The sequence below is a fragment of the Leguminivora glycinivorella genome, chromosome 11 (assembly GCF_023078275.1).
Source record: "Leguminivora glycinivorella isolate SPB_JAAS2020 chromosome 11, LegGlyc_1.1, whole genome shotgun sequence".
In the NCBI taxonomy this organism is placed as follows: Eukaryota; Metazoa; Arthropoda; class Insecta; order Lepidoptera; family Tortricidae; genus Leguminivora; species Leguminivora glycinivorella.
Window position 1 is genome coordinate 2,986,891 of NC_062981.1, and position 27,700 is coordinate 3,014,590.

Here is a 27,700-nt window from a genome sequence, read left to right on the forward strand (position 1 = left end):
ATATATCTGTCTAATTCAACACATGAAATTTCTATAGTTCTTTCTATGGAATATTTTACAACATCTTTGCGCTCTTTACACTTCATACAATTTTTAACAATAATAAGGGAGCCACCATGAGCAGCAGATTTTCTGGCAAAAAAACTAGCTAATTTAAAATTAACATAATCAAATATCAACTGTTCTTGTTTCAACCAATGTTCAGTAATACACATAACTTCAACATTATTACTATCTAAAAATAATCCTACTTCTAATTCTTTGCTGGAAAAACCCTGAATATTCTGGTGAACAACGTTCATATTCAGGTGTTTTTCCGCTGTCTTACAATCTAGTTTAAATGAGGCATGGGGTCCTTGGCTTTGTCAGCTGACTGAGACTTATATATAACACTATTACATCTATTTGGCTCAATATTGAAGGCCAATAACTCCACTAAATATACAAATAATTTCTTTGGCAAAAATACCTTCCGTGGAGCTAGCATGAAGCGCTCAATGAATTTATTTAAGTCAAAGAAATGGTACTTTTTATTAACAGCTATGGCATGGTACATTAAAGAATTATAGTAAGCTATCTTACAATTATAGTCATATGATACATTTTCTGCATAAGGTAGTGCACATAATATAATTTTCCCCACACCAGATTTTTCAATAACATTTAGTGTGGACATCAATTTATCTATGCTAAGCTTATCTACATTAAGACTATTTCCTAATAAAATTACTAATGTAGTACTGCTATCATAACATCCCTTTGAAATAAGGTCACATAAATGAGACAAAGTAATGTTTTGATAACAGTAATTTGTCACTTGTTGCTCTAACTGGTAGCTTAATAATGGGCCCATTCCTAACCCAATCTGATCTGAAAAACAACAGTCTTACTGACTGCTCTAGGGGCTGTTTAACTACTGCCGCATGCCTAGTTGTGTCGTGGGCCACATCGGCTTGAATAATCTTTGCTGGTGGCATTTGGCCACAATTACAATGTTTTCCATTTAATAATGCCTTACACCGCTCCTCCAAATCTCTATTTTCTAGCAGCAATTTATTAAAAGCCTGTATGTGCTCCTCAACTTGTTTTTTAGTAGTCTCATACATGGTGGATACTGCCAAAAGCTCATCTTTCAGCCTGTTAATGTCGGCATTTAATTTCAGAAAATTTGATTCCTTGACTTCCAGCTCTGAATGACAGTCTTGAACCCTATTTTTCATAACTGTTAATGTATGTTTTAATTTACTATATTTTTTAATACATGCCTGGCCTTTGATCAGCTTTTGGGTTCTCCTAATATACCTATTAATCTTAATGTACTTTTTTAACTTATTACTACTATTAAAGAATACTATGTGTTTGGAGTCCCTACTCAATTGTGTTTCACCGCTTACCAACTCTTGGTACACATTCTGTAACTGCGAAGCATCATAGTGCTCCCGCTCTTTCCTAAACAAATTAAGTTCCTCATTAGCCGCACCCAGTTCTTCTTCTAACTGTGTGATGCGGGCCAAGGCCACTTCATGTGTCGAAGCGCACTAAGGCTACGCTAGATCGATTTTTCACCCCCGAAACTCCCCACATAACAAATTTTATATATCGACTATCCGTACCGGCTTCCAATTTTTACAACGAATTTCGAGACGTATTTTCCTTACAAATATAAAGGAGCGTGTGCCATTGTAGGTAAGGCATAAAATAATTATGAGAAAAATCAGTGACGCTCATATTACAAAAACGGCCTTAAATATAACTTAATCACGTAATTTTTAGTTGACCTTTTGATATTGATGAAACGAGGTGAACAGGAAATATTTTTAAGGCTCAAATATCTACCACGCCTTGAAAAAGAACAATGTTTTTTTTTTTTAATTTAGCCTCAATAAACCCCATTTCTTCATAACATTCCTAGTACCTCACACCTAACTTTTTTTATCCAGTGGGTGACGCAAGGCACGGAACTCTTCAACCAGAAACCGGAGCGAGGGATTGAGTACTTACAAGAGCACGGAGTCCTAAAAACGCCATTGGATCCCGAAGAAGTTGCGCTTTTCCTACGAGAAAACCCAGATTTGGACAAAAAAATGATTGGTAAGCAAGAAAAACTTTGGCAACATGTAAGATATCGGTTGCAGCCGTCGTAGGACACTAGTTGGATAAAATTTATTGCATCGTAGTCCGTTGCTTCTGGAAAGTTATGTATGAAAATGTTGGCATAATTAATGGAAGATTTTTTTGATTGGGATATGTACATTACAGGCCGAAGTTATTTTTCATCAACTCTCCCCATCCCTCCCCCTCTGCGTCACCCTCTTCCCCCTAGTCTTAAATAGCCGAAAATGCGGTTTTTCGCGATTTCTGACAAAACCGTTGTAGATACAGAAAAAACCGTTGTAGATACAGCGTGTAGGAAAAAAGTAATCCTTGATAAATTTACTACAAATCGTTCATTGACACTTTGGTTCTAGCACTTATAGGTTTCGCGTGATCCATCACGAAAGTTGGTCCTTTGCTGCAATTTTCTTTAGTTAATGTTAAGTTTTCTCCCAAATTGCTTACGAAATCTGTTTGATATTACTAAAATATTATAAACTGAAAATGAATTTCAGGGGGAAAAATCACTACCATGGGTGGGACTTGAACTCACGGCTACTGGATTGATACTCCAGGGCTCTACCAACAGCTACAAAAAGCTCATCCCCAGTCATAGATATACTATATAGATCAATGGTACTCCTAGCGACTACTACCGTGAAAATATTACGTCTTAAATAGTTACTGGAATTCCAAGACATATTGGAAATTCCACCCATGGTAGTGATTTTTCCCCCTTAATTTTATTTTAGTCATGAGTTACAATATTTTAGTTATATCAAACAAATTTCGACGATTTCGTATGCATTTTAGGCGAAAACTTAACATTCACTAAAGAAAATTGCAGCAAAGGACCAACTTTCGTGACGGATCACGCGTAAACTATAAGTGCTAGAACCAAAGTGTTAATGAATGATTTGTAGTAAATTTATTAAGGATTACTTCGTTCCTACGCGCTTTTTCTGTATCTTCAACAGTTTTGTCAGAAATCGAGAAAAACCGCATTTTCGGCACTTTAAGGGAGGGTAGAGGGGTGACGCAGAGGAGGGAGGAGTGGGGAGGGTTGATGAAAAATAACTTCGGTCTATAACGTACATATTTCAATTAAAAAAACCTTCCATTAATTATGCGGTAATTTTAGCTAATTTCCCCTACTAAACTCAACAGCCCGCAATGTAACTAAAATTGCATGCGAGTTCGCACGCCGTCTAAATCAGGCCTTTGTGTCCTCAGCGCTTACCTGGATTCAGATTACTTGGCGAATAGCCGATGATATTCTGAGTGATGGAACGTTTCGGTGGCATGTATTGTCCCAGATTTGTAAGAACCTCTTTTTGACACATGACAGCGACCACAAAACGTAAACTCGCGCAACCTAATGACTAATGCGCAAAAATCAAGTACTTAAAGTACAATTTTTTGACGTGATAACGTCTAATAACTCGTTACTACGGGCAGCATGCACGAAAAAGATGACGTCATTGTCCCGTTCCCCAAGAGAGCGAAAGCGCCATCTATTGGCGCGCGTAGGAACTAAGTAAAGCACCGCAGCTGCGACAGATGGCGCGCCCGTGGTCGTTCGGTGTTGTTCTCGTTACAAAATTAATTATTTTAATTTATACGACTTTTTGACAGAACATATCCCGTCTGAACTCATCATAGATTTAGAATTATTAAACTAGATTGTGTAGTTAGGTCAAAAAGTGTGTCCACGTGTGTTAAGTTCGAAACGAGTGGCGATAAATTAAAACACGACCTACGAATTTCCTTTTCGCACGTGTATCGTACTTCGGAGGGCCATCTGTACTGAAAAACGTCGTTCGATACACGTGCGAAAAGGAAATTCGTAACTCGTGTCGGTTTACCTACATATAGAACACGTTTAAATAAGGATGTTTTGTTATATAAACTTTTTCTTTTCCATTAATATTTACTGAGATATTAGGGTTCTAAGATTAGTAAATGGCACTAGCACTTTAATAAAATTAACGCGTGTCTCGCAAACGGTCTAGGATACAAAATGACAGGTTCGTTAGGTATCTTCAAACGGCCGAAGGCCAAACTGCACAGAATAGGAGCCCCGCGTAAGCGGTGCTCCGTCGATATCGCTTTCTGTCTCTGGCGCCTTAGTAATGCTACGGGAAAATTTTGCAACTTTGCACCACTCTAACTCCTAAATTAGTAGGTTTTTAAAAAAACTTTAATTTATAAAAGATGCTTATTTTAATGCATTCTTTCAAATAAGAACAAAAAAAACGTGAAAAAAGTCCCAGAATCGGGCCCCTTTTGCTATACTCTGACCGCCCCTGTCTATACTACTGTAATGTTTGACGTTATCACGTTAAACTACCGTCCGTAAACCGACTTTACAGACAACCAATTTTTTTATTTATAAGTAGGTTAGGTATTTAGTTTTATCATGTTTTTATTTGTTTGATGTATTTATTAAATAAATATTCATTCAAATGACATCTCAGTAAGTTGACAGAAAAAAAAGTATGAGTATTTTACGATATTAATTTATCACCCAGCCGGCGTATCATGCTGCCAATTTTATCACTTATCCACGTGGATAAGACATCTGTCACTCTCACACTGACATACTTGCTAAAGCGTGACGGATTGGGACCCGTAGCATATTCGTGTCCACGATCTGCATCAAGACATGTTGGAGAAATTGAAACAGCTGAACATAGCGGACCTTGATACCCCGGGTGACGCATACCTCGGCTACGGTCAATTTAACCCTCTGCTCACTAACCATAGAATAGGAGATATCCCCTATATTGTTAACAGGCAGGACCGCAGGAGACCGCTCAGTATAAGATCAGCAGCTCCTAGGCCACATAGATTGTAAGTTAGTTTTAAGTAGTTATTAAGAACACAACAAGGAATTATCAATGCTAGTTGTCCTTATATAAAGTAACTATCATAAATCAGATACACCACACTTGCACTGATCTCACCTAGACTTAAGCAAGCATACACCCCTGAGACTCGATGGGAGCAGGGACATTAATTGTAACCAATATAACTATGAAAATAAACCATTCTGATTCTGATTCTGATTCTGATTCTGCTCTTTCCACGTGGATAAGTGATAAAATTGGCAGCATGATACGCCGGCAGGATTTACTTATTATGTCATTTATCATTCATTTTTATTTTTAAACTAGTGCTGTGGCAGAGTCTGTCTCTTCGATTCAAATGACATTTCATTAAGTTGATAGAAATCGTATATTTGTTTTAGCACCTTGTACATAGGGCCTAATCGATTCAACCAACTCGAAATTAATTGTTACATTTGGCAAACGATACGTCTTAGCCACATCGCAACATACCTACTTCAAAACAAATGTGTCAAAAATGTGAACTTACAAATCTGGGACAATAAGTTGAGGCAATTGGTCGCTAGATGGCGCTGTGCGGGTTGATGAGATTTCTACATCGCGGTATGTCTATGGAGTATCCTTAAGCTATGGGTCGGGTTAGTTTATGACGTGGTAAAATTACTACGTATTTGATGATGGCTGAAGTGTGCAGGGTGGTGGTGGCGGAAAGCTGCACTCTATAGCTTTCCGTTCATGTCACACTTTCCCATGTATTTATTCCCTTGTTTCACTACCCAGACAACAAACGGCGAACCTTTCGCCAACACCGACGCTGCCTTCCGTCTCGCTTACGCCGTGATCATGCTCAACATGGACCAGCACAACCACAACGCCAAGAAACTCAACGTCCCCATGAATGTTGAGGATTTCGTCAAGAACCTGAGAGGGTGTAATGGCACTGGAGATTTTGATCAAGCCATGCTTGAAGCTATCTTCCATTCTATCAAGTAAGTTTACACGTAATTTTGGTAGTAATTAGTAATTCCTGAAAAATTTGTACATTTGGATCACGTCTCCGATTTTGATAAAAATTGTTAGGCTGATAGAATCCATGATGCTGAGCAAGATCCACTAGGTTTCCCAAAATGTCCCAGGTAGTTTGTATGAAACCTTCCTTTTTTTGTTACCAGTTTTCTATACGTTTTCGGTAACAAAAAAGGAAAATTTCTGGAATTGCTGTAATAGTCTTTAGCAGCATGGATATAAACACTGATTTAAACTTTCACGATTATTACACATCATTATTTTTAAAATCGGGACTTAATCGCGTATAACTACATATTAAACTGACCTCCAACGTTTCAAGGACGGCGTTGTTCCCGTGGTCTCGGAGAAGACTGGCTTGAAATGACATCAACACCTTCTGACAGCCGCGCGAGTTTTTCGAACTACCCGCACTTGGTTTTGATTATCAACTTGAACTGTTTGCGCACTAGGGATGTTACTCTGTCGACATACAACACTGACGATATTTGATTTAACGACTGTCGATATTATTTTCGGCTTCCACTTATTAATGACAGGATTCCATGTGGATGAGATCCTAAACCCTTCGTCCCGATTGAAATTGCGATGTTTTTTGATTTCAATGGCTTCACGCACTTTTCTACTGTAGAAATGGCGTTCCGTGGAAAGGACTTTAGGGTCATGTAGTTCGATCCAGTGGTTTGGCCCTGACTCTAACAAATGTTCAGCCACGGCAGACTTGTTGACCTGACGATTTTTCACAGCCGCGATGTGCTCCTTTACCCTTTCTTCTATGGTGCGCTTAGTTTCTCCAATGTAGGAGCTACCACAACTGCAATCAATTTTATAAACGCCAGGTGATTGAAACGGTATAACGTCCTTAGGTGATCTTAGGCTTCCTGCAACTTTGGATAATGGCGTGTACACCGTCTTTATAGAGTACTTTCCAAGTACTGTACCAACCTTATCCGTCACACCTTTAACATACGGCAGAAATGCCGGTTGTCTGGACACCTCAGGACGTTTCCCCCTTGCCTTCCGTCTAGGTTGCCACTTTTTATTCTTGTACCCGTTCCTTCTAAGCACCTCCTGAATATGTGACAACTCATCCTTCAAATATTCAGGGTCACACAGATCATACGCTCTATTCACCAGCGATGAGACAACTGACTGCAGGTGGCGCGGGTGGTGGTGAGAAAGGGCATTCAAATACCTGTCAGTGTGCGTAGGCTTTCTGTAAACAGTGTGAGTTAGGGTTCCGTCCATTCGACCAATCACTTTCACGTCTAAGAATGGCAAACTGCGCTGTGATTCTAATTCGTACGTAAACTTAGTCCTTGGATGAATAGAATTAAGATATTGGAGAAGTTGCTCCACCTCCTGCTTACCACCCTTCATAATACAGAAAACATCATCCACATATCGCTTCCACAACTTCACTGCCCAAGGCTGCAGATCTACACTGGCCTCGATATGCTCCATCCAGATGTTTGCCAGAACCGGTGCCACAGGACAAAATCAACAGGAACAATACACGAATAACATCGACAGACACAGGACAGGAATAATATCGACAGTCGTTAAATCAAATATCGTCAGTGTTGTATGTCGACAGAGTAACATCCCTAGTGCGCAAACAGTTCAAGTTGATAATCAAAACCAAGTGCGGGTAGTTCGAAAAACTCGCACGGCTGTCAGAAGGTGTTGATGTCATTTCAAGCCAGTCTTCTCCGAGACCACGGGGACAACGCCGTCCTTGAAACGTTGGAGGTCAGTTTAATATGTAGTTATACGCGATTAAGTCCCGATTTTAAAAATAATGATGAGCATGGATATAACTTCAATTTCAAGAAGCTCAACGTGCCTATGAATGTTGAGGATTTTGTCAAGAATCTATGCGGTTGCAATTACAATGGAGATTCTGATCAAGCTATGCTTGAAACCATCTTATAATCTATCACGTGAGTTGGTATCGTAATATCATAGTTATAGTCATTGATACAACCAAAATTCCAAGAACCCCATGAACTGCAAAGGATGCAACGGTACTCTTGACGTTTCGAGCAGTCTACGCTTGAGGCAATTTTCATCTTGTTCTCAAATTTTCTTACCTTACTAATATTCTAATTCAATTCTACCAGGAACGAAGAGATGGTGATGCCAGCGGAGCGCGTAGGCCCCGTGCGGGACGCGTACCTGTGGCGCGTGTTGCAGCGGCGCGGCAACACGGCCGCCGGCCGCTACCGCGCCGGACACACTGCCAGGCTGCTGCCCGTCGCCGCTCCGCCACAAGTGAGTGACACAGTATACCAGGAGTGAGATGGTGACGCCAGCGGACGTAGGCCCCGTGCGGGACGCGTACCTGTGGCGCGTGTTGCAGCGGCGCGGCAACACGGCCGCCGGCCGCTACCGCGCCGGACACACTGCCAGGCTGCTGCCCGTCGCCGCTCCGCCACAAGTGAGTGACACAGTATACCAGGAGTGAGATGGTGACGCCAGCGGACGTAGGCCCCGTGCGGGACGCGTACCTGTGGCGCGTGTTGCAGCGGCGCGGCAACACGGCCGCCGGCCGCTACCGCGCCGGACACACTGCCAGGCTGCTGCCCGTCGCCGCTCCGCCACAAGTGAGTGACACAGTATACCAGGAGTGAGATGGTGACGCCAGCGGACGTAGGCCCCGTGCGGGACGCGTACCTGTGGCGCGTGTTGCAGCGGCGCGGCAACACGGCCGCCGGCCGCTACCGCGCCGGACACACTGCCAGGCTGCTGCCCGTCGCCGCTCCGCCACAAGTGAGTGACACAGTATACCAGGAGTGAGATGGTGACGCCAGCGGACGTAGGCCCCGTGCGGGACGCGTACCTGTGGCGCGTGTTGCAGCGGCGCGGCAACACGGCCGCCGGCCGCTACCGCGCCGGACACACTGCCAGGCTGCTGCCCGTCGCCGCTCCGCCACAAGTGAGTGACACAGTATACCAGGAGTGAGATGGTGACGCCAGCGGACGTAGGCCCCGTGCGGGACGCGTACCTGTGGCGCGTGTTGCAGCGGCGCGGCAACACGGCCGCCGGCCGCTACCGCGCCGGACACACTGCCAGGCTGCTGCCCGTCGCCGCTCCGCCACAAGTGAGTGACACAGTATACCAGGAGTGAGATGGTGACGCCAGCGGACGTAGGCCCCGTGCGGGACGCGTACCTGTGGCGCGTGTTGCAGCGGCGCGGCAACACGGCCGCCGGCCGCTACCGCGCCGGACACACTGCCAGGCTGCTGCCCGTCGCCGCTCCGCCACAAGTGAGTGACACAGTATACCAGGAGTGAGATGGTGACGCCAGCGGACGTAGGCCCCGTGCGGGACGCGTACCTGTGGCGCGTGTTGCAGCGGCGCGGCAACACGGCCGCCGGCCGCTACCGCGCCGGACACACTGCCAGGCTGCTGCCCGTCGCCGCTCCGCCACAAGTGAGTGACACAGTATACCAGGAGTGAGATGGTGACGCCAGCGGACGTAGGCCCCGTGCGGGACGCGTACCTGTGGCGCGTGTTGCAGCGGCGCGGCAACACGGCCGCCGGCCGCTACCGCGCCGGACACACCGCCAGGCTGCTGCCCGTCGCCGCTCCGCCACAAGTGAGTGACACAGTATACCAGGAGTGAGATGGTGACGCCAGCGGACGTAGGCCCCGTGCGGGACGCGTACCTGTGGCGCGTGTTGCAGCGGCGCGGCAACACGGCCGCCGGCCGCTACCGCGCCGGACACACTGCCAGGCTGCTGCCCGTCGCCGCTCCGCCACAAGTGAGTGACACAGTATACCAGGAGTGAGATGGTGACGCCAGCGGACGTAGGCCCCGTGCGGGACGCGTACCTGTGGCGCGTGTTGCAGCGGCGCGGCAACACGGCCGCCGGCCGCTACCGCGCCGGACACACTGCCAGGCTGCTGCCCGTCGCCGCTCCGCCACAAGTGAGTGACACAGTATACCAGGAGTGAGATGGTGACGCCAGCGGACGTAGGCCCCGTGCGGGACGCGTACCTGTGGCGCGTGTTGCAGCGGCGCGGCAACACGGCCGCCGGCCGCTACCGCGCCGGACACACTGCCAGGCTGCTGCCCGTCGCCGCTCCGCCACAAGTGAGTGACACAGTATACCAGGAGTGAGATGGTGACGCCAGCGGACGTAGGCCCCGTGCGGGACGCGTACCTGTGGCGCGTGTTGCAGCGGCGCGGCAACACGGCCGCCGGCCGCTACCGCGCCGGACACACTGCCAGGCTGCTGCCCGTCGCCGCTCCGCCACAAGTGAGTGACACAGTATACCAGGAGTGAGATGGTGACGCCAGCGGACGTAGGCCCCGTGCGGGACGCGTACCTGTGGCGCGTGTTGCAGCGGCGCGGCAACACGGCCGCCGGCCGCTACCGCGCCGGACACACTGCCAGGCTGCTGCCCGTCGCCGCTCCGCCACAAGTGAGTGACACAGTATACCAGGAGTGAGATGGTGACGCCAGCGGACGTAGGCCCCGTGCGGGACGCGTACCTGTGGCGCGTGTTGCAGCGGCGCGGCAACACGGCCGCCGGCCGCTACCGCGCCGGACACACTGCCAGGCTGCTGCCCGTCGCCGCTCCGCCACAAGTGAGTGACACAGTATACCAGGAGTGAGATGGTGACGCCAGCGGACGTAGGCCCCGTGCGGGACGCGTACCTGTGGCGCGTGTTGCAGCGGCGCGGCAACACGGCCGCCGGCCGCTACCGCGCCGGACACACTGCCAGGCTGCTGCCCGTCGCCGCTCCGCCACAAGTGAGTGACACAGTATACCAGGAGTGAGATGGTGACGCCAGCGGACGTAGGCCCCGTGCGGGACGCGTACCTGTGGCGCGTGTTGCAGCGGCGCGGCAACACGGCCGCCGGCCGCTACCGCGCCGGACACACTGCCAGGCTGCTGCCCGTCGCCGCTCCGCCACAAGTGAGTGACACAGTATACCAGGAGTGAGATGGTGACGCCAGCGGACGTAGGCCCCGTGCGGGACGCGTACCTGTGGCGCGTGTTGCAGCGGCGCGGCAACACGGCCGCCGGCCGCTACCGCGCCGGACACACTGCCAGGCTGCTGCCCGTCGCCGCTCCGCCACAAGTGAGTGACACAGTATACCAGGAGTGAGATGGTGACGCCAGCGGACGTAGGCCCCGTGCGGGACGCGTACCTGTGGCGCGTGTTGCAGCGGCGCGGCAACACGGCCGCCGGCCGCTACCGCGCCGGACACACTGCCAGGCTGCTGCCCGTCGCCGCTCCGCCACAAGTGAGTGACACAGTATACCAGGAGTGAGATGGTGACGCCAGCGGACGTAGGCCCCGTGCGGGACGCGTACCTGTGGCGCGTGTTGCAGCGGCGCGGCAACACGGCCGCCGGCCGCTACCGCGCCGGACACACTGCCAGGCTGCTGCCCGTCGCCGCTCCGCCACAAGTGAGTGACACAGTATACCAGGAGTGAGATGGTGACGCCAGCGGACGTAGGCCCCGTGCGGGACGCGTACCTGTGGCGCGTGTTGCAGCGGCGCGGCAACACGGCCGCCGGCCGCTACCGCGCCGGACACACTGCCAGGCTGCTGCCCGTCGCCGCTCCGCCACAAGTGAGTGACACAGTATACCAGGAGTGAGATGGTGACGCCAGCGGACGTAGGCCCCGTGCGGGACGCGTACCTGTGGCGCGTGTTGCAGCGGCGCGGCAACACGGCCGCCGGCCGCTACCGCGCCGGACACACTGCCAGGCTGCTGCCCGTCGCCGCTCCGCCACAAGTGAGTGACACAGTATACCAGGAGTGAGATGGTGACGCCAGCGGACGTAGGCCCCGTGCGGGACGCGTACTTGTGGCGCTAGCATTAACGAGTGGCATAACCGCTTTACCGCGACAACGAACTTTTTCTTTTCGCGGATATTTTTGTGATGTTAGATTTGATGGCTCAGGCAAGATTTATTAGTATTACCGACTGCCAGAACGGTTTATTAAAAATATATGTTCTTACCGTCAATTCCTTTCCAGATAACCGCCCTCTCAGCAGCCTTCGAGCGCTCCTCCCCGCCATCTACCGACGACATCCTAACCAACAACCTACAGAACGCCGCCATTTTAGCGCTTTGCGGCATCGAACGCTGCGCGGCGCTACTGTCGCGCTTACCACCGGTCCCGCCCACGTTAACTGTGGACACTTTGTTGCTGACGCTGTGTAAATTCACGGCTTTGCTGCCGCCACAGCCGCACATGCATCATCAAGCTATAGGTATTAAAGTGAGACAGATATAGTAAGGCTGCATCTCTCTCGTTTTGCTTCTGAACGCCTACTCTCAAGCTGGACACTTTCTATGGAATCATGTTTCGTGTGTGTCCTACGGTATTTTTTTTCGTTTTATAAATAGATATACAGGTTGTATTTTGATAATGGGTTAAATAGTGAGGGAGCTACCAGATCCCGTGTTAAAGTGAAAACTCGGTCCTCGATTTCAAATTTATGAACATTGGCGTTTACATATTTTGGAAAAAACGAACAAAGTGTTACAAAAAGTTATTTTTGACGATTTTTTTAGGTACCAATTGCTCCAGAATTTTGTATAGTACTTGTACCTAAAAAACTGGTTAGTAAAGCCACGAATCGAGATATTTTTTTATCACTAGACGGTTTTCTATAAACATTTCCTTTTTTTACAGGAGTAACACTAGGGCAGTCAACCAAAGCGCAACTAGCACTGCGTCGCGCATGCTCCGTGGCCGCGCGACACGCCGACTGCGTCCGCGACGCGTGGCGCCATCTGTTGGAGATCGTGCACACTTTATACCTAGGCAGACTGCTGCCTAAGGTAAATGTATATAGGAACCAGAGCAGGAGTTTTCAAACTGTGGAGTGTGGGGCTAGCAACATTGTAAAGGGGGGCGCGGGACCTTGAGAGACAAGTGCACACATCACACATTACCTAACTAATAGTAAGAAGAGGAAAGGGGGCGTGGACTTTTCATTTTTGACGTGCGTTACTAGAGCTAAACTCCTGAACTTACTTACTTAGGAGCAACAATCAACCAGTGCGTCCGCGACGCGTGGCGACATCTGTTGGAGGTCGTGCACAATTTATACCTTAGCAGACTGCGGCCTAAAGTAAAGTCAGCTAAAGTGATGCTAAGAGCTCATAAACTTGAATAAAGGAGCAAAATTGATATTTTATAACGATAGGTGGCATCACTTAAAGCACCTACTCTCACTGAAATAATTTTTTTCGAAGATTTTGTTGGCTTGACAACACCACTGTACCTACTCCATATCTATAGCGTTGCAGTAGTGACATCAGGGGGGCTACCATGAAGTGCTAAAGCCGTTCAGTTTAGGTTGAGAGAGAGGGACGGAGCTATGGAGCTGCTATAGCTTCGTCCCTTTCTCTCAACCTAAACTGAACGGCTTTAGCACTTCATGGTAACCCCCCTGTTCTATCTTTTAATGTACCTCCTTGTTATAGTCGCAGTATAGTTGTTTAGAAAGTACGTCACACTACATTTCTTACATTAGTTACATATTTTAATAAATATTTAATTGACGTTTTTGTTACAGAGCTTAGTAGAAGCGGAGGATTACCTGTCATCCACTGGGACTGTGTCTTTAATACGTGACGTTAATAGAGGATCAGAAGCAGGCCTGCTCTCTAGTCTATACTCCTACATAGCGTTGGGAGAAACAGGTTAGTTGTGAAAAAAATAGTAAAAAAAAGCTAAAAATATTCAGAAGCCACATGGTGGTGCATTGTGATTTTTAGAGTCCTTTACTCCATAAATAAGATGAGTTTTTTACAAATATGAAATACCGTTTTGTTAATATTTTGTCATATTTCATAATTACATCGGCGAGGAAATCGTCTATTGTTGTTCCTCATTTTCTGAAAATTTGCAGGCATCAGTCTTTCTCTTTCTGGCTTAAAGCACAGTATAATGAAGAGTACTATTGTATCAGGCAGGCAGTATGGCCACTCCCACTCCCTGATGAAAGTGCTGCCCAACCCCTCTCGGTTACCTCACAGTTACCGCCTGTCAAAAACGGCGACCTGTCATATTTCACTCATACAAACATAGTGTGCGTTCACCTACACGAGCTTAGACTGTATGCTAGGAACGCGCCTCTTTCATATATTTGATCACCAGTGTCCGAGGTGTGCTTAAAGTATGAGAATAAAAAACGATAAAATCATCTATAAAACGCAGAAAAAAAATGTACGGAATACAATTTTTTTTAAATTATAAACTGGCCAGTGATTGACCTTAGTCGCACCTGATGGAAAGTGACGACAAGGCCGAGGTTGTAGCTCACTGGTTCAGTAATAGCCTATTCACTCTTGACTTGAATACACCCAGATTGTATTCGCCCGGGAATACAGATGAGGGGAGCATGTTCCATTCCTTAGCAGTTCGCATTAGGAAAGAAGAGGCAAACCTCTTCGTGCGAATGAAAGGTAGTTCGACAATGTTTTGATCACATTACAAGCGCCAAAAGCTTACTGACTGAAGCGCCATCTTTGTTTTAACTTCATTTCCCTATTTTAGGTCAATGCCATGGTACTACCACTTTCCTTGAATTATTTAAAACTAGCTTTTGCCCGCGGCTTCGCTCGAGTTAAATTCGAAAATTGTGGAATGCTTCATACAAACTTCCACCCCACATTTAGAGAAGTGGGGGGGGTTAGAAAGAGACAAAAAGTAGCCTATGCCACTCTCCATCCCTTCAACTATCTTCACTTAAAAAATCACGTCAATACGTCGTTCCGTTTTGCTGTGAAAGAAGGACAAACAAACAGACACACACTTTCCCATTTATAATATTAGTATGGATTAGGGTTTGCAATATCCGCCGATTTTTCGGATCCGGATATTTCGGATCTTAAAATATGACGGATCCGGATATCCGGATTTTTCGGATAAAACGGATCCGAGTTGAAAAGTTAGCTTTTTATAGGGGTTTCGTCAAATCAAAGCTGCTGTTACTGAAATAAAATAATTTTAACTCACAAAACGACATAAATATAGTGTATTATTGTGTCATTAACTTTTTAGACAAACTTTTTTAACATAATTAATGTCACTCTCATTTTACAGCATATAACATTAAACAGTAGGCAAATATTTTTGAATGAATGAATGAATGAATGAATGAAATCGTTTATTCACAATGAACATATGTTTACAAAAGGTCTTGGATTACAATAGTGTGTCCCTTAATATATTCAGTCTAGGTAGACGTGTGAAAACAGAATGTCAGTGATATTATGATCACTCAGTCATAGTCAGTTTTGTTTAACATAAGATAACAGGGTAATTTAGTGTTCACTAATACCTCCATATTTACTGGGACGTCAATCTTCTGTAACCACAGCCAATACATCCATGCAGAAGTAGGAAAAAAAGTTAAAATAATCGTTGGACCAGGGAGTGTCAATATGTAACTACACAAAAAGTATTACACTTGTAAAATATGTCACACATATTTAGTTATCATGTACCAATTTCATGAAATTACGCTTCAATGCCTACTTCCTGAACCTTTAATACTCGTAGCTCATTAAATCCGGCTGTATTAGAACAATCTTCCATTATTATATATATAAAACTAATAGAAATCGGCTGAGTGGTTCCAAAATACTGTGGAATGAATTGTCGCCAGCGGTATTTCCGGAGCAATACGACCTTCAAGAAAAGAGCTTACATCACTCCCAGCTTAAAGGCTGGCAAGGCACCTGCAATCCTTCTGGCGTTTCGGGAGTCCATGGGCGGGAGTGATCGCTTACCATCGGGCTACCTGCCTGTTAGTTAGCCTCCCATCTCATAAAAAAAATGTGGCTTTGGATTCAGCCTATAACATTTTTATAAAAGTAATTAATTTCTCTTTAAGCTTAAAAGCATCCATTTCATTCGTTTCTGCTTATATACAAAATTAATAATTTATCGTTATTCCTGTCGGGACGCATCCAGTTAGTAACGACTAACGACGGCAGTTTTAAAAACGATGGTTTACTGTTCATTTCGTTTACTTAAGAAACATTAAGTACTTAATACATATTAGTTTCATAGATTCTTCGCATAGCGTAATGTACCTAACCTAACAGCTTGATATTTTATAGTATTTGAATGAAATAAAAGTGAATAAACATTTTAAGCTACAAAATACACGAAATAATTCATAAGTTTTATTCGAAAACTCTTTCTGGTGTGGATCGATGGCCATATTTAACGGATCCGTATTATCCGTATTATCCGGATCCTATGAGTCCTCGGATCCGGATCTCAAATTCAACGGATATCCGGATAATTCGGATATCCGGATATCCGGATCTCAAACCCTAGTATGGATAGACAATAGGCTAGTTTCCTATACTTGAAATAAAATATTTTATGCAGTGCACTAAATAAAGCACCACATAATTAGATGAAAAATACGGACAGTAGTTATTTTTAAACATAATTTTTATTTAATAAGTCAAAGAGAAAGATATAAAGTAAATGAATTGATCGTGACGTCACTCCTCAGTATTTCATAGTAATGCCGTACTAACAAATCGTTTTGACAGTTCATAAGAAGAAGCTGATTTGACTAGTAGGAAACTAATCGATGGAATCAGGCGTTACTTTGCGGAAATCCATGTTAATCGTAAACTAGAACTTTCCTTTGCTAATCCGCGAATAGATAGATAACGTGCAAGTCAATCAGTGCTAACCTGTTATAATTACTTGCGTATTTTTTACATGCAATTAATTTTCCCACCCTCCCACCGCAAAAATAAAAATAAATACGCAAATAAATATAACAACCCACCACCAAAAATACAAAACTCGACACGGTGGGAGGGTGGGAAAATTAATTGCATGTAAAAAATACGCAAGTAATTATAACAGGTTAGCACTGATTGACTTGCACGTTATCTATTCGCGGATTAGCAAAGGAAAGTTCTAGTTTACGACTAGTAGGAAACTAGCCTATTCTATGTTCTAAATTGAGTATTTGTCCCAGGTATGCGGACTCCCACGCCACACGAGAAGGCGCTAATCGACACAGCCACGGAGTGCGTGGAGAAATGCAACCTTCCCGGCCTGCTCATCATGGAGACCAAGTTCCTGCAGCTAGAGAGTTTGCAGGTAATCTACGGAGTTTGCAAAGACATATGTAACTCCGTATATACAGATAAAGTCTAAGAAAAAAAACGTACCTCTGAACCATATAGAAAAGGTACGGTGGCCTATAGATGGCGTTACACCTTTAGGGGACGCTCGGCTAGATGGCGCTAATATTAATATATGACATTTTAACACATGTCAAGCTAAGAATATGGGCCAAATTGTCAAAACGGAGGTTCAAAAGTTTTAGGCCTGTGTCGAGAGATGGCAGTCTATGCACTGTGATTACACATTTTACTTTGACAGTAACTCTCTATAATACTCGATCCTCTTTGCTACGTAGTTTGTAATAAGTACTTTAAGGGAAGAGTTGAGACATACATCAGTAAAAGCGGGTTATTTGTATAGGCATAGTTAAGTGACATCTAATCAGTAATCAGTATCTTTATTGCTTCCATAGGTAAATACATGGTGTTATATTTCGTTAGTTCAGCTATGAAACCCTGTAGGGCACTGCAATATGACTTAAATCTAACTTATCTAAATACATAGTGATAGTTATCTATATCTAGCGACAATCATAAACTAAATCGAAATCGGTTCATCTGTTCGGGAGCTACGATGCCACAGACAGACAGACAAACACACACATAGACAGACACGTCAAACTTATAACACCCCGTCGTTTTTGCGTCGGGGGTTAAAAAGGAAGTTCGAAACGAGTGGCGATAAATTAAAACACGACCGAAGGGAGTGTTTTAAATCGACACGAGTTACGAATTTCCTTTTCACACGTGTATCGAACGACGTTTTTCAGAACAGATGGACCTCCAACGTTTCGACCTGACAAGAAGTGAACCATACTAATATTATAAATGGGAAAGTGTGTGTGTTTGTTTGTCCGTCTTTCACGGCAAAATGGAGCGTCGAATTGACGTAAGTTTTTAAGTGGACATAGTTGAAGGGATGGGGAGTAACATAGACTACTTTTTGTTTCTTTCTAACCCTACTTCCCTAAAAGCTAGTTCTCTATATACTCGATCCTCTTTGTCTTGAGGTAAAGATAGTTTTTATATAATGAAATGTTTTTGACAGGAACTGATCCGCGCCATGGTGACAGTGGGCGCCCCGCCGGACGCTGAAGCGTTGCAAGCGAACCCGCAGGCGGAAGATGTCGCTGTATTCTTCCTGGAGTTGTTAGGGCACACCCTTATACAGAACAGGTTAGTAAATCGTATAATGCCGGAAAACACTAGGGGTTTCAATATTATTTTACTGGAATAGGGTATTGTTCAATTGTGTCGCTTAACTTCAAACTTGAGTAAATCCATTCTACTATAAGGTTGATAATCTTTCAGCCATGTTCAACCTTAAAGAAAAAATATCTGGGCGACCGAGCTTCGCTCGGTTTTGTTTCGTATCCTTGGCTGTGTCGCCATCTAGTTCTAAAATAAATAGTACCTACATCGAGCGAAAGAATTCTCAGTCTTAACAACACAACTACTCCACACGAGATGGCGCGCGTTTCGCCACAAAATCTCAAAGAGTGTATTTTTCTATTCGTGTTACCCTTGACCTGTGTCGCCATCTAGTATTTGAAATAAATAATACTTACATCGACCGAAAGAATTCTCTCTTAACAATACAACTACTCTACACGAGATGGCGCGCGCAGAAAAACGCATGAAAACTCGCGTTTTCCGGGACCTAAGGATAAGTTAGATCGATTTTTCACCCCCGAAAACCCCTACATAACAAATTTCAGCGAAATCGTTAGAGCGGTTTCCGAGATCGTCGGTATGTATAAATAAATAAATAAATATACAAGAATTGCTCGTTTAATAGTATAAGATTAGATTTACCCAAGTTTGAAGTTAACCGACACAATTTATACTCAATTGAATTAAATTTGACTTCCACTTGGTTTTTCAAATTAAATCATTTATTTGCTAGAATAATTCTAATCAATTATTGATTATTGCTCATTTATTATTAAAAGAAAGTGTAAAGGAGTGTGTAATCACTGTAATCAGTCTTAAAGTCATGCAAATATTATATAGAAACATTTTAAAACAGAAGTATAACAAAATTTTTGTGACGCATCCGCTCAAATAAAGTTTTGCTTTAAAAAACGTCATGAAAAAAATACTACTGTATAACGAAATAAAGTATATTTACTTAATTACAGCTCTGAGACTTGGGAAAGGTATGGTGACAGTAATATTATATTCTAATTCGAAAATACATCAATATGTATTTCGACTTCGCTATGCTCTTTTGTTATCCTTTCATCTCTGACTTGTTAAAAATATGTATTGAAATTGTAAATCAACATGTCAGCAATTTATCGCCCATTGCTGAGTTTGCCACTTATCCCGATTCTGAGGTAGTCTCATCCAGTTATGACCCGCAATTTTTTTAAAAAGCTGGATATTGATTTTGGTCTTACAACAGTCGAAAGCTGAGTTAATTCCGCATTTTAGCCATTTCCTAACACAATATTAATTTCACAGAGATCGTGCCTTAGAAGTGTGGCCCGAAGCTTCATCCCACTTCACTCGCGTCCTCCTCTGGGCCATGAGTCGCCCCGCCCCCACGCCAACAAGAGTCCTGACCACATTACTGCGCACTTGTGCCCGCCTCATGCGCTCTGAAGTGTGCTGCGCGCGAGCCCTCGCACATCTACACACGCTGTTCCAACTGCCGCATACTGTCTTCACGAGACACGCCGTCGTGGTGAGTTATAGTGTTACAAACAAGAGTCCTGACCACATTACTGCGCACTTGTGCCCGCCTCATGCGCTCTGAAGTGTGCTGTGTGACTACCCTGTCACACGCGCAGAAAGAAGTGTGATAAAGGATCGACATAGTGAATGTGATAAAGACGTATTCTGAATTTGATTTTTCGTCATAATACCTTATTGACATCATTGTTAACTTGTAGTTTATTTCCAGATATCCTGCGGCCTGTACGAGCTAGTAAAGACCTCTGCACAAAACGTTCACACTGCCGAGGAGTGGCAGGTGGTGTTCTCCCTGCTCTGCGCCGCCGGCGCCGGCGCCTGGCCCGCGCACATAGCGCCCTCTGCCAACAACACTGGTAAATACAAATCTTCCTCGGTCCCACATTACTGAAGATCAGTATCACGACCATATTTGACGACCGGTCTGGCTCAGTCGGTAGCAAAGACATATATAACTCCGTATAGACAGATGAAGTCTAAGAAAAAAACGTACCTCAGTACCATACAGAAAAAGGTACGGCGGCCTAGATGACATTACACCTTTGGAGTACGCTCAGCTAGATGGCGCTAATATTAATTTGACATTTTAAAACATATCAAGCTAAGAATATGGGCCAAATTGTCAAAACTGAGGTTCAAAAGTTTTAAACCTGTGTCAAGAGATGGCAGTCTATGCACTGTGATTACACATTTTACTTCGACAGTAACTCTCTATAATACTCGATCCTCTTTGGTCGGTAGTGATCCTGCCTGCTGAGCCGCGGTCCTGGGTTCGAATCCCGGTAAGGGCATTTATTTGTGTGATGAGCACAGATATTTGTTCCTGAGTCATGGATGCTATATATATAAGTATGTATTTATCTATTTAAGTATGTATATCGTCGCTTAACACTCATAGTACAAGTTTTGCTTAGTTTGGGGCAAAGTTGATCTGTGTAAGGTGTCCCCAATATTTATTTATATATGCAGTGGGTCCACAGTTTGCGGTCATGCGCCATGTGTGTTGCGCAACTGTATGAACTAAACTATTTTGATCAACTCATGCCGCTAGAGGCGCTAGTATCGCGTGTTGCCAGCTTTTGCCCCAAGCTGCATGTATTAACTCGTAGAGTTTACATAGTATTTGATGATAGCGCGAGCGAGTTATAGTTCGCCGCTGAGCTATGAACAAATCTCTCGCTCTCTCTCTTTTACTTACACGGAAGCGACTATCTTTTGTTCTTTTCTATCACTATGGTGATTTTTTTCATTTTCCTGTTTATATTGCAGCTTCCAGTCGGTCCGAAGGTTCGGAGGAGGAGGGAGAGAGACGGCCTACATCAGCCTCGTCTGACAGCGAACTGTCTCAATCGCCACGCGCTCATGGGTGGATATTGGTGAATAGATTTGTCTATTTATTAGTATCAAAGACATATCGTCACTACTTTTAAAAAATCTCGTTTCTCACGCTGTTCCTCAAAGTTAAAACGCAGTAAGTCTATATGCATTCCATACATACTACAATTTTCTTTTCATAGACAGGCGAAGATACAAGTTTTTTTAATTAAAAGTAGTGACGATATAACACTCCGTATAGACGGATAAAGTCTAAGAAAAAAACTTACCTCAAAGCCATAGAGAAAAAGGTATGGTGGCCCAGATGGCGTTACACCTTTGGGGAACGCTCGGCTAGATGGCGCTAATATTAATAATATTTGACATTTTAACACATATCAAGCTAAGAATATGGACCAAATTGTCAAAACTGAGGTTCTAAGCTTGTGTCGAGGGATGGCAGTCCATGCAGTGTGATTACACATTTTACTTCGACAGTAACTCTATAATACTCGATCCTCTTTGGTGAACTGTAACATAAGTAGTACCACATTTTCTTATCATCTTTCCTAGACCTAATATGAACGAGGCTAAGAACATAACCAATTTTTGCATAGCGCTTGTAGAATAAGATCAAGATAAGTTTGTGGTTCGAATTAATATCTATATACTTTTTGGTCTAAGTACCTATATAAATATATATTTTATGAGTATTTGTTTATTTATTATTATATATGTATATATTGGTGTATTAATGTAATTGTATATGTATATATTTGTTACCATGTGTATACAAAATTTGCATTTAATTCTTTTAGTGGTTGTACATTTTTGAATTGGTCACTCATCGTTAATTCGCTTCTACTCATTTCCTCAAAGGTTGACTGGAAGAGATCCCATTAAGGGATAAGTCCGCCTACATTGTATATTACTGACTCTGTAACTATGTCTCTTTTGTTTCCTTTATGTACAATAAAGCTTATACATACATACATAAGTTGGGAAAGGTTTTGATAGCCTTGTCTGCACAAGGTTTGACATCGTAAGATAGAGGGCAATTTTTCCGATTTTGAATACGGAATAAATAAATAATTGAATATTTGTTTCACTGTCACAACTGCTAACAGCATGGCTTCAGGAGTTCGTTAGATCATAACCAACACAACTTTTTTCCCAGGTCAAAAATGAGGCCACAACTCCCGACTCAGACTTCGACACGGACCAGCTAACGTTCCTCCCGTACAAACGAGCAGCGTTATCGCGCTGTTGCGAGGCTCTAGCACTAGTGGTGCGCGACGTCGCGCACGTGACGCCGCACAACTGCCGCGCCGCCGTCAGAGCCGTCAGGATATTCGCGCACGCCACTCTCACTAGAGGTAAACAAACTAACGCAAAAAAAAACATGGCTGATGAAATCACATCTATCAGCATCGAGCATTTTGTGTAGGAAAGAGTTGTAACTCCGTACATCAGTAAATGCGGGTTATTTGTATAGGCATAGTTAAGTGACATCTAGCGACAATCACGCGTCAAATAGCGTGAATTATCAGTACCACTACTCGATACTAGGTGGCAACTGTGTCTTAGCTAATATTCATATTCATATTTATTGATATTGCACATATACATTACACGTCAGAAACATAAACATTCATTATAACCAAGTAATTCTTATTACTCTAAGAATTAAATTATAAAATTTATAAATGTATTCTATATAATTTAAATACATTATCGCGCTAAATATTACATTTCAAGGAATTCATTGATGTCATAGAAGGCATTATCAATAAGCCATTTTTTTTATTTATTGTAAAATACATTATCATTGGATATAGCGGTTATTTGTTTGGGGAAACAATTATACATTTACAACTTGTTGAGATAAGGAAGTCCAATGGTATTAATCAGTACTCTGTTTTCAATTCGTCCTGCTTGTTATATAAGTTGTAAACTGTTTTAATATTACATCTCTTTAAAGCGAGAGTAAATAGGTATCTCATAGGTAAGCGTGCTCCACCGTAGACCGCATCATCACTTACCATCAGGTGTGATCGTGGTCAAACGTCTTCCTATTCATACTAAAAAAATAGTTATTTGTTATACAAGGGGGCAAAGTTGTATTTTAACGCCGAGTGTGGAATTGAAAAACGAGCAAGTGAAAGGATTCTATAGTTGAACCACGAGCGAAGCGAGTGGTTCGAGAATAGAATCCTGAACTTGCGAGTTTTTTAACACACGAGAAGTAAAATACATTTGCACCCGAGTGTAACACAAAACTTTTCCCCTCACTATAGCGAGGAAACTACAACGCAAAAAATTCGTTTGTCACTACTTCCAGTAGTTCCACAGGTGGTAAATCATCTTTATTACTAGATTCACCTACTTTTATGAATTTTAAAGCAGTTAATTTAACTTTATTCAAGGTAAAATTACTTTACCCACTAGTGGATAAAATGCGTTTTTACCCGCTGGTATTAAAGGACAAAACACGTGTTTCCGAGCTAGTGAGGGGAAAAAAACATTATATGTATAACTAACCAGAATAATGATTAATTGTTATTAGCTAAACAGAAGAGTAAGACGGAGAGGAGAAAGCGGCCGGGCTCCGCGCGCCGAGGCAGTTACGAAGATAGCAGCGAAGAGGAGGACGACACTCAGGACCAATACCACATGGTCAGTTTGCAGGTACGCTCCGCTTAAACAAATGTCGCTAAACGCTTGTCCTTAATATCCTATTATAATAAATACATGGGTGAATCAACTTTTTCTTGCCTGTTATTGCCATGGTTACGGTCCCCTGAGTCACGCTGGTTTTATGCAAAAGTATGCTACGTAAACTGTGCAAACATGCATTTTTCTGGTGTTAACAAGCCGTTTCTTTAATTTGCCAAACATGGACTACATGCATGCTTGCATAATTTCAGTAGCGTAATTTTGCATAAAACCAACGTGACTCGAGGGACCGTAACCATGGCAATAACAGGCAAGAAAAAGTTGATTCACCCCCTTAATATCCTATTATAATACGTACGTATTATATTACGTGTAGTGACGGGTTAAGAATGTCACCACCCCCTTTCTTCCCGTGGGTGTCGTAGAAGGCGACTGTGGGATATGGGTTAAATTGTGGCGTAGGCGAGAGGCTGGCAACCTGTCACTGCAATGACACAGTTACGTTTTCTTTCAACCCCTTATTTGCCAAGAGTGGCACTGAAACTTGAGTAGTTTCATGTGCTCTGCCTACCCCTTCAAGGGATACAGGCGTGATTGTATGTATGTAGAATATTTGTATAGCAACGCCATCTGCCGTAAGATTTAAACGTTTTTCAGTGTTTGAGTAATACAAACCTGTGATATTGTTTCAGCTCCTAGACCTTATGCACACGCTACACAGCCGGACAGCGCAAATATTCAAGTGGTGGCGAGACGAAGCTGACCAGGAACAAGGTAACAAGCTACTTACCCTCATACCCTAACCCATATTCATAAAAAAAGTTACTGAACTGATCAGTTAAAAGTGATTTGTCCTTTTCTGTCATGTTGACTTATGTATTTGTGAGATAGGGACAAAACACTTTTTTATCTAATCAGTTCAGTACTTTTTTTATGAACAAGTGTGTAATTCTTTATGCGTACAGTTTACACTTTTAAAAATGTATCATATTCTCGAAATTTAAATTGACGTTTAGTACGTATTTAAAAAAAACGTAGTATTTTAAGAAAACGTAAATGAAGAACACGTACGGATATCATAAAATCAGGAATTTTGTAAAATAATTTTTTTAGGTGCTGAGGAATACGACTTATGGGAAGTGGCATGGAAGCCGTTGTTGCAGGGTATCGCCGAATTTTGTACAGACAGAAGGAAACAAGTAAGCATTTTCCTTATCAGTAATTACTAATTCAATGAAACCTGTTCAAAACGTGTGCGACAAAATATGAAGTAAAATAGTAAATCTATCCGTCGCTGGATGGCGTTAGTAGTATTCAGTTTTTGCTACACTAGCGCCATCTTGTATTCATGAATACAACATTTCGAATGTATGTATATGAATATTAAAAATGTATAGTCGAATCCTACTAACTCGGCAGCTATTGTAAATAAGTGTTATTTAAAGTAAATTTTTAGAGGAAAACGTACTTTTTGTAGTACAATTAAATAATCATATGTATTTATTCTAGGTGGCGAACAGTGCCATAGCATACCTCCAACGTGCGCTCTTAGCGCCCGGCCTCCACGCCCTAGGAGGCGCCCGGTGGGAAGCTTGCTTCGCCAAGGTGTTGTTCCCTCTGCTCGACTCAGTGGCCCCCGCGCACGCTAGCCGCGCTAATACTATACTGTGCAAGGTATGCTTTATGGTTTACCAAATATCACGCTAGATGGCGCTGTACAGGAAGCGGCGATTTCTACATCGCGCTAACGGAGATCTTATTGGGATCGTATAAGGTTCGCCAAGGTCTTGTTTTCGCTGTTGGAAGATGGATGTAATAGACATGATGGATGCTGAGTCAACGGGGTATGTCTGAGTTACATTGAGATATTTTATACACATTCGCCTTGTGGTTTAAAATCAGTGAAAAATGTATAAGAATAATTATAAATTAAGAACGACCGCTCTGGCTAGGCTTGTGCCGTTTCGTTCGTTGATCGGAGCGCTCCGATCTCGTTCAATCGGTCCCACGAACTAGTTCGCTCTTTTAGGTCTTTTGCTCATTTAGTTCAGCCAGACCAGCGACCACTGCGGTCGGAAAGATCAGAACGTATGGGACCGAATAGTGTCAAAATGATACGAATAGTCCACAGATAGTAACATTCCGGGCCGAAAGGTTGTAAGTATCCGAAGTTTAATATGAAAACTTGACGTTTTTTGTTGCTCTGCTAAGTAGCTCTCGCTCTCGGTCGGCGCAGTCACACACTCGTTCTCGATCCAAACCGCGCGCGCTCGCCGATCCTATACTGAACTAAATGAGCAAAGACCGATTCTCAGAGCACGGAAAGATTCAGTTCATTTTGGTCATTGATGGGATTTTATTCCTAACAGTACATAGTTCGTGAACGACACAAGCCTAGCTCTGGCGTAGTCGGTAGCGACCCTGCCTGCTAAGCCGCGGTCCTGGGTTTGAATCCCGGTAAGGGCATTTATTTGTGTGATGCTGATGAGCACAGTTATTTTTTTGAGTCATGGATGTTTTCTATACATATATATAAGTATTGTATAGTATATCTTTGAGTACTCACAACACAAGCCTTCTTGAGCTTACCGTGGGACTCAGTCAACCTGTGTAGAATGTCCTATAATTTTTATTTATTTATTTCCAGGTGTTCCTTCACCATCTCTCCGCTTTATCACCTCGACCAACGTTCGGCGCGCTCTGGCTTCGCATAGTGTCAGTGCAGCGGGCCCTCCTCTCGACACCCCTGGACCCACTCACCGAAGCGGCCCTGGAGTCGCTCAAGAACATGATATTGGTCATGCACTCAGTGCGGGTAGGTACACTTTCTGAATGGACCCTTGATGATTGCTCTTTCTGAAGTAAATCCTAACGCAGAGGTAATGAGGGTTTTCTGAATCGTTTTTTCCGCCTGGCGTCAGCGACACTGAGAAGCCAGGGGTCCATTTCTCAAAACTGAAATTTACAAGTTACAAGCGGAAGTCTCTTTCCAACTTGTCATATTAGACATTGACAACCACTTGTAAATTGTAACTTGTAGCTTCGAGAAATGTTTCCATGACAACCCATACGATTTGACAGTTCGCGCACTTGTAATACAAGACTTGTACCTTTCGAGAAACGGGCCCCAGATCTTACTGCCAGCAAACTTAAAAATCAACCACAAATTTTTGAAGCTTGCTCTCAGAAAGACCGCCTCAGTATCGCCGGCTGAAAAGAAAAACGATTCAAAATACCCTCATTCTCTCGCGCGGCAAATAACCAATGTGCCTTGCTCAAGTATTGTTCGGCCGTGTACACGAAATGTTCTATTGGCCCATTGCCGCACCTCGCAATGACGTACCTATGGACCCTATTATGTAATTTTGCTGCTTTGTACAACCTACTATCCTGGCACAGATATTCACAACTGCGGACGGCTACAATGACCTCTGGTACATCACGTGGGAGAAGATCGGAGAGTTCCTGCCTAATCTGAAAGACGAGCTTTTCCCTGAAGGTAATAAAAAGGAGATACAGAGTTCTTTATCCCAGTGCTGTGTTAATTGAAATATTAATCATAATTAAGTAATGAAAACGAAGCAAGCACTTTCTTATGACAATAAATACAAACATTACCTATAGATAGATACAACATAAAGAACAGGCTAAAGTACAATGTGAAATTCATCCTTAAGGCTCCAGTACACAATGGCCTGTGATGGGCCACGCTTTGCAATGCACAATTGTAGGCCACGATCACTTGGTGTTCACACAGTGGCGCATGTCTCATTGCTGGCTGGCAAACCACTTGCGATGGACATAGAAGTAATTACGGCTGCGGCTATTTATTTATAAACTGTTTACAAGTATTACAGGCTCAGATTGATATAAATCAATAAACTTAAAAGTTTCT

General features: G+C 43.7%; 1 protein-coding gene across 1 annotated transcript in view; it reads left to right on the plus strand.

Moving 5' to 3' along the window:
* Positions 1 to 27,700, plus strand: part of LOC125231304 (Golgi-specific brefeldin A-resistance guanine nucleotide exchange factor 1) — a 59,057-nt gene that overhangs the window by 29,387 nt on the left and 1,970 nt on the right. Inside the window, exons 11-49 of the mRNA XM_048136746.1 lie at positions 1,941 to 2,117; positions 5,724 to 5,932; positions 8,093 to 8,243; positions 8,332 to 8,409; positions 8,498 to 8,575; positions 8,664 to 8,741; positions 8,830 to 8,907; positions 8,996 to 9,073; positions 9,162 to 9,239; positions 9,328 to 9,405; positions 9,494 to 9,571; positions 9,660 to 9,737; positions 9,826 to 9,903; positions 9,992 to 10,069; positions 10,158 to 10,235; positions 10,324 to 10,401; positions 10,490 to 10,567; positions 10,656 to 10,733; positions 10,822 to 10,899; positions 10,988 to 11,065; positions 11,154 to 11,231; positions 11,320 to 11,397; positions 11,577 to 11,729; positions 11,975 to 12,212; positions 12,638 to 12,786; positions 13,527 to 13,653; positions 16,968 to 17,092; positions 18,167 to 18,294; positions 19,260 to 19,277; positions 19,585 to 19,807; positions 20,027 to 20,171; positions 21,085 to 21,191; positions 22,307 to 22,505; positions 23,696 to 23,817; positions 24,498 to 24,579; positions 24,919 to 25,004; positions 25,315 to 25,479; positions 26,453 to 26,620; positions 27,205 to 27,304. Coding sequence (XP_047992703.1) covers positions 1,941 to 2,117; positions 5,724 to 5,932; positions 8,093 to 8,243; positions 8,332 to 8,409; positions 8,498 to 8,575; positions 8,664 to 8,741; positions 8,830 to 8,907; positions 8,996 to 9,073; positions 9,162 to 9,239; positions 9,328 to 9,405; positions 9,494 to 9,571; positions 9,660 to 9,737; positions 9,826 to 9,903; positions 9,992 to 10,069; positions 10,158 to 10,235; positions 10,324 to 10,401; positions 10,490 to 10,567; positions 10,656 to 10,733; positions 10,822 to 10,899; positions 10,988 to 11,065; positions 11,154 to 11,231; positions 11,320 to 11,397; positions 11,577 to 11,729; positions 11,975 to 12,212; positions 12,638 to 12,786; positions 13,527 to 13,653; positions 16,968 to 17,092; positions 18,167 to 18,294; positions 19,260 to 19,277; positions 19,585 to 19,807; positions 20,027 to 20,171; positions 21,085 to 21,191; positions 22,307 to 22,505; positions 23,696 to 23,817; positions 24,498 to 24,579; positions 24,919 to 25,004; positions 25,315 to 25,479; positions 26,453 to 26,620; positions 27,205 to 27,304 — 4,354 coding nt within the window. The remainder of the gene's footprint in view (positions 1 to 1,940; positions 2,118 to 5,723; positions 5,933 to 8,092; positions 8,244 to 8,331; positions 8,410 to 8,497; positions 8,576 to 8,663; positions 8,742 to 8,829; positions 8,908 to 8,995; positions 9,074 to 9,161; positions 9,240 to 9,327; positions 9,406 to 9,493; positions 9,572 to 9,659; positions 9,738 to 9,825; positions 9,904 to 9,991; positions 10,070 to 10,157; positions 10,236 to 10,323; positions 10,402 to 10,489; positions 10,568 to 10,655; positions 10,734 to 10,821; positions 10,900 to 10,987; positions 11,066 to 11,153; positions 11,232 to 11,319; positions 11,398 to 11,576; positions 11,730 to 11,974; positions 12,213 to 12,637; positions 12,787 to 13,526; positions 13,654 to 16,967; positions 17,093 to 18,166; positions 18,295 to 19,259; positions 19,278 to 19,584; positions 19,808 to 20,026; positions 20,172 to 21,084; positions 21,192 to 22,306; positions 22,506 to 23,695; positions 23,818 to 24,497; positions 24,580 to 24,918; positions 25,005 to 25,314; positions 25,480 to 26,452; positions 26,621 to 27,204; positions 27,305 to 27,700) is intronic.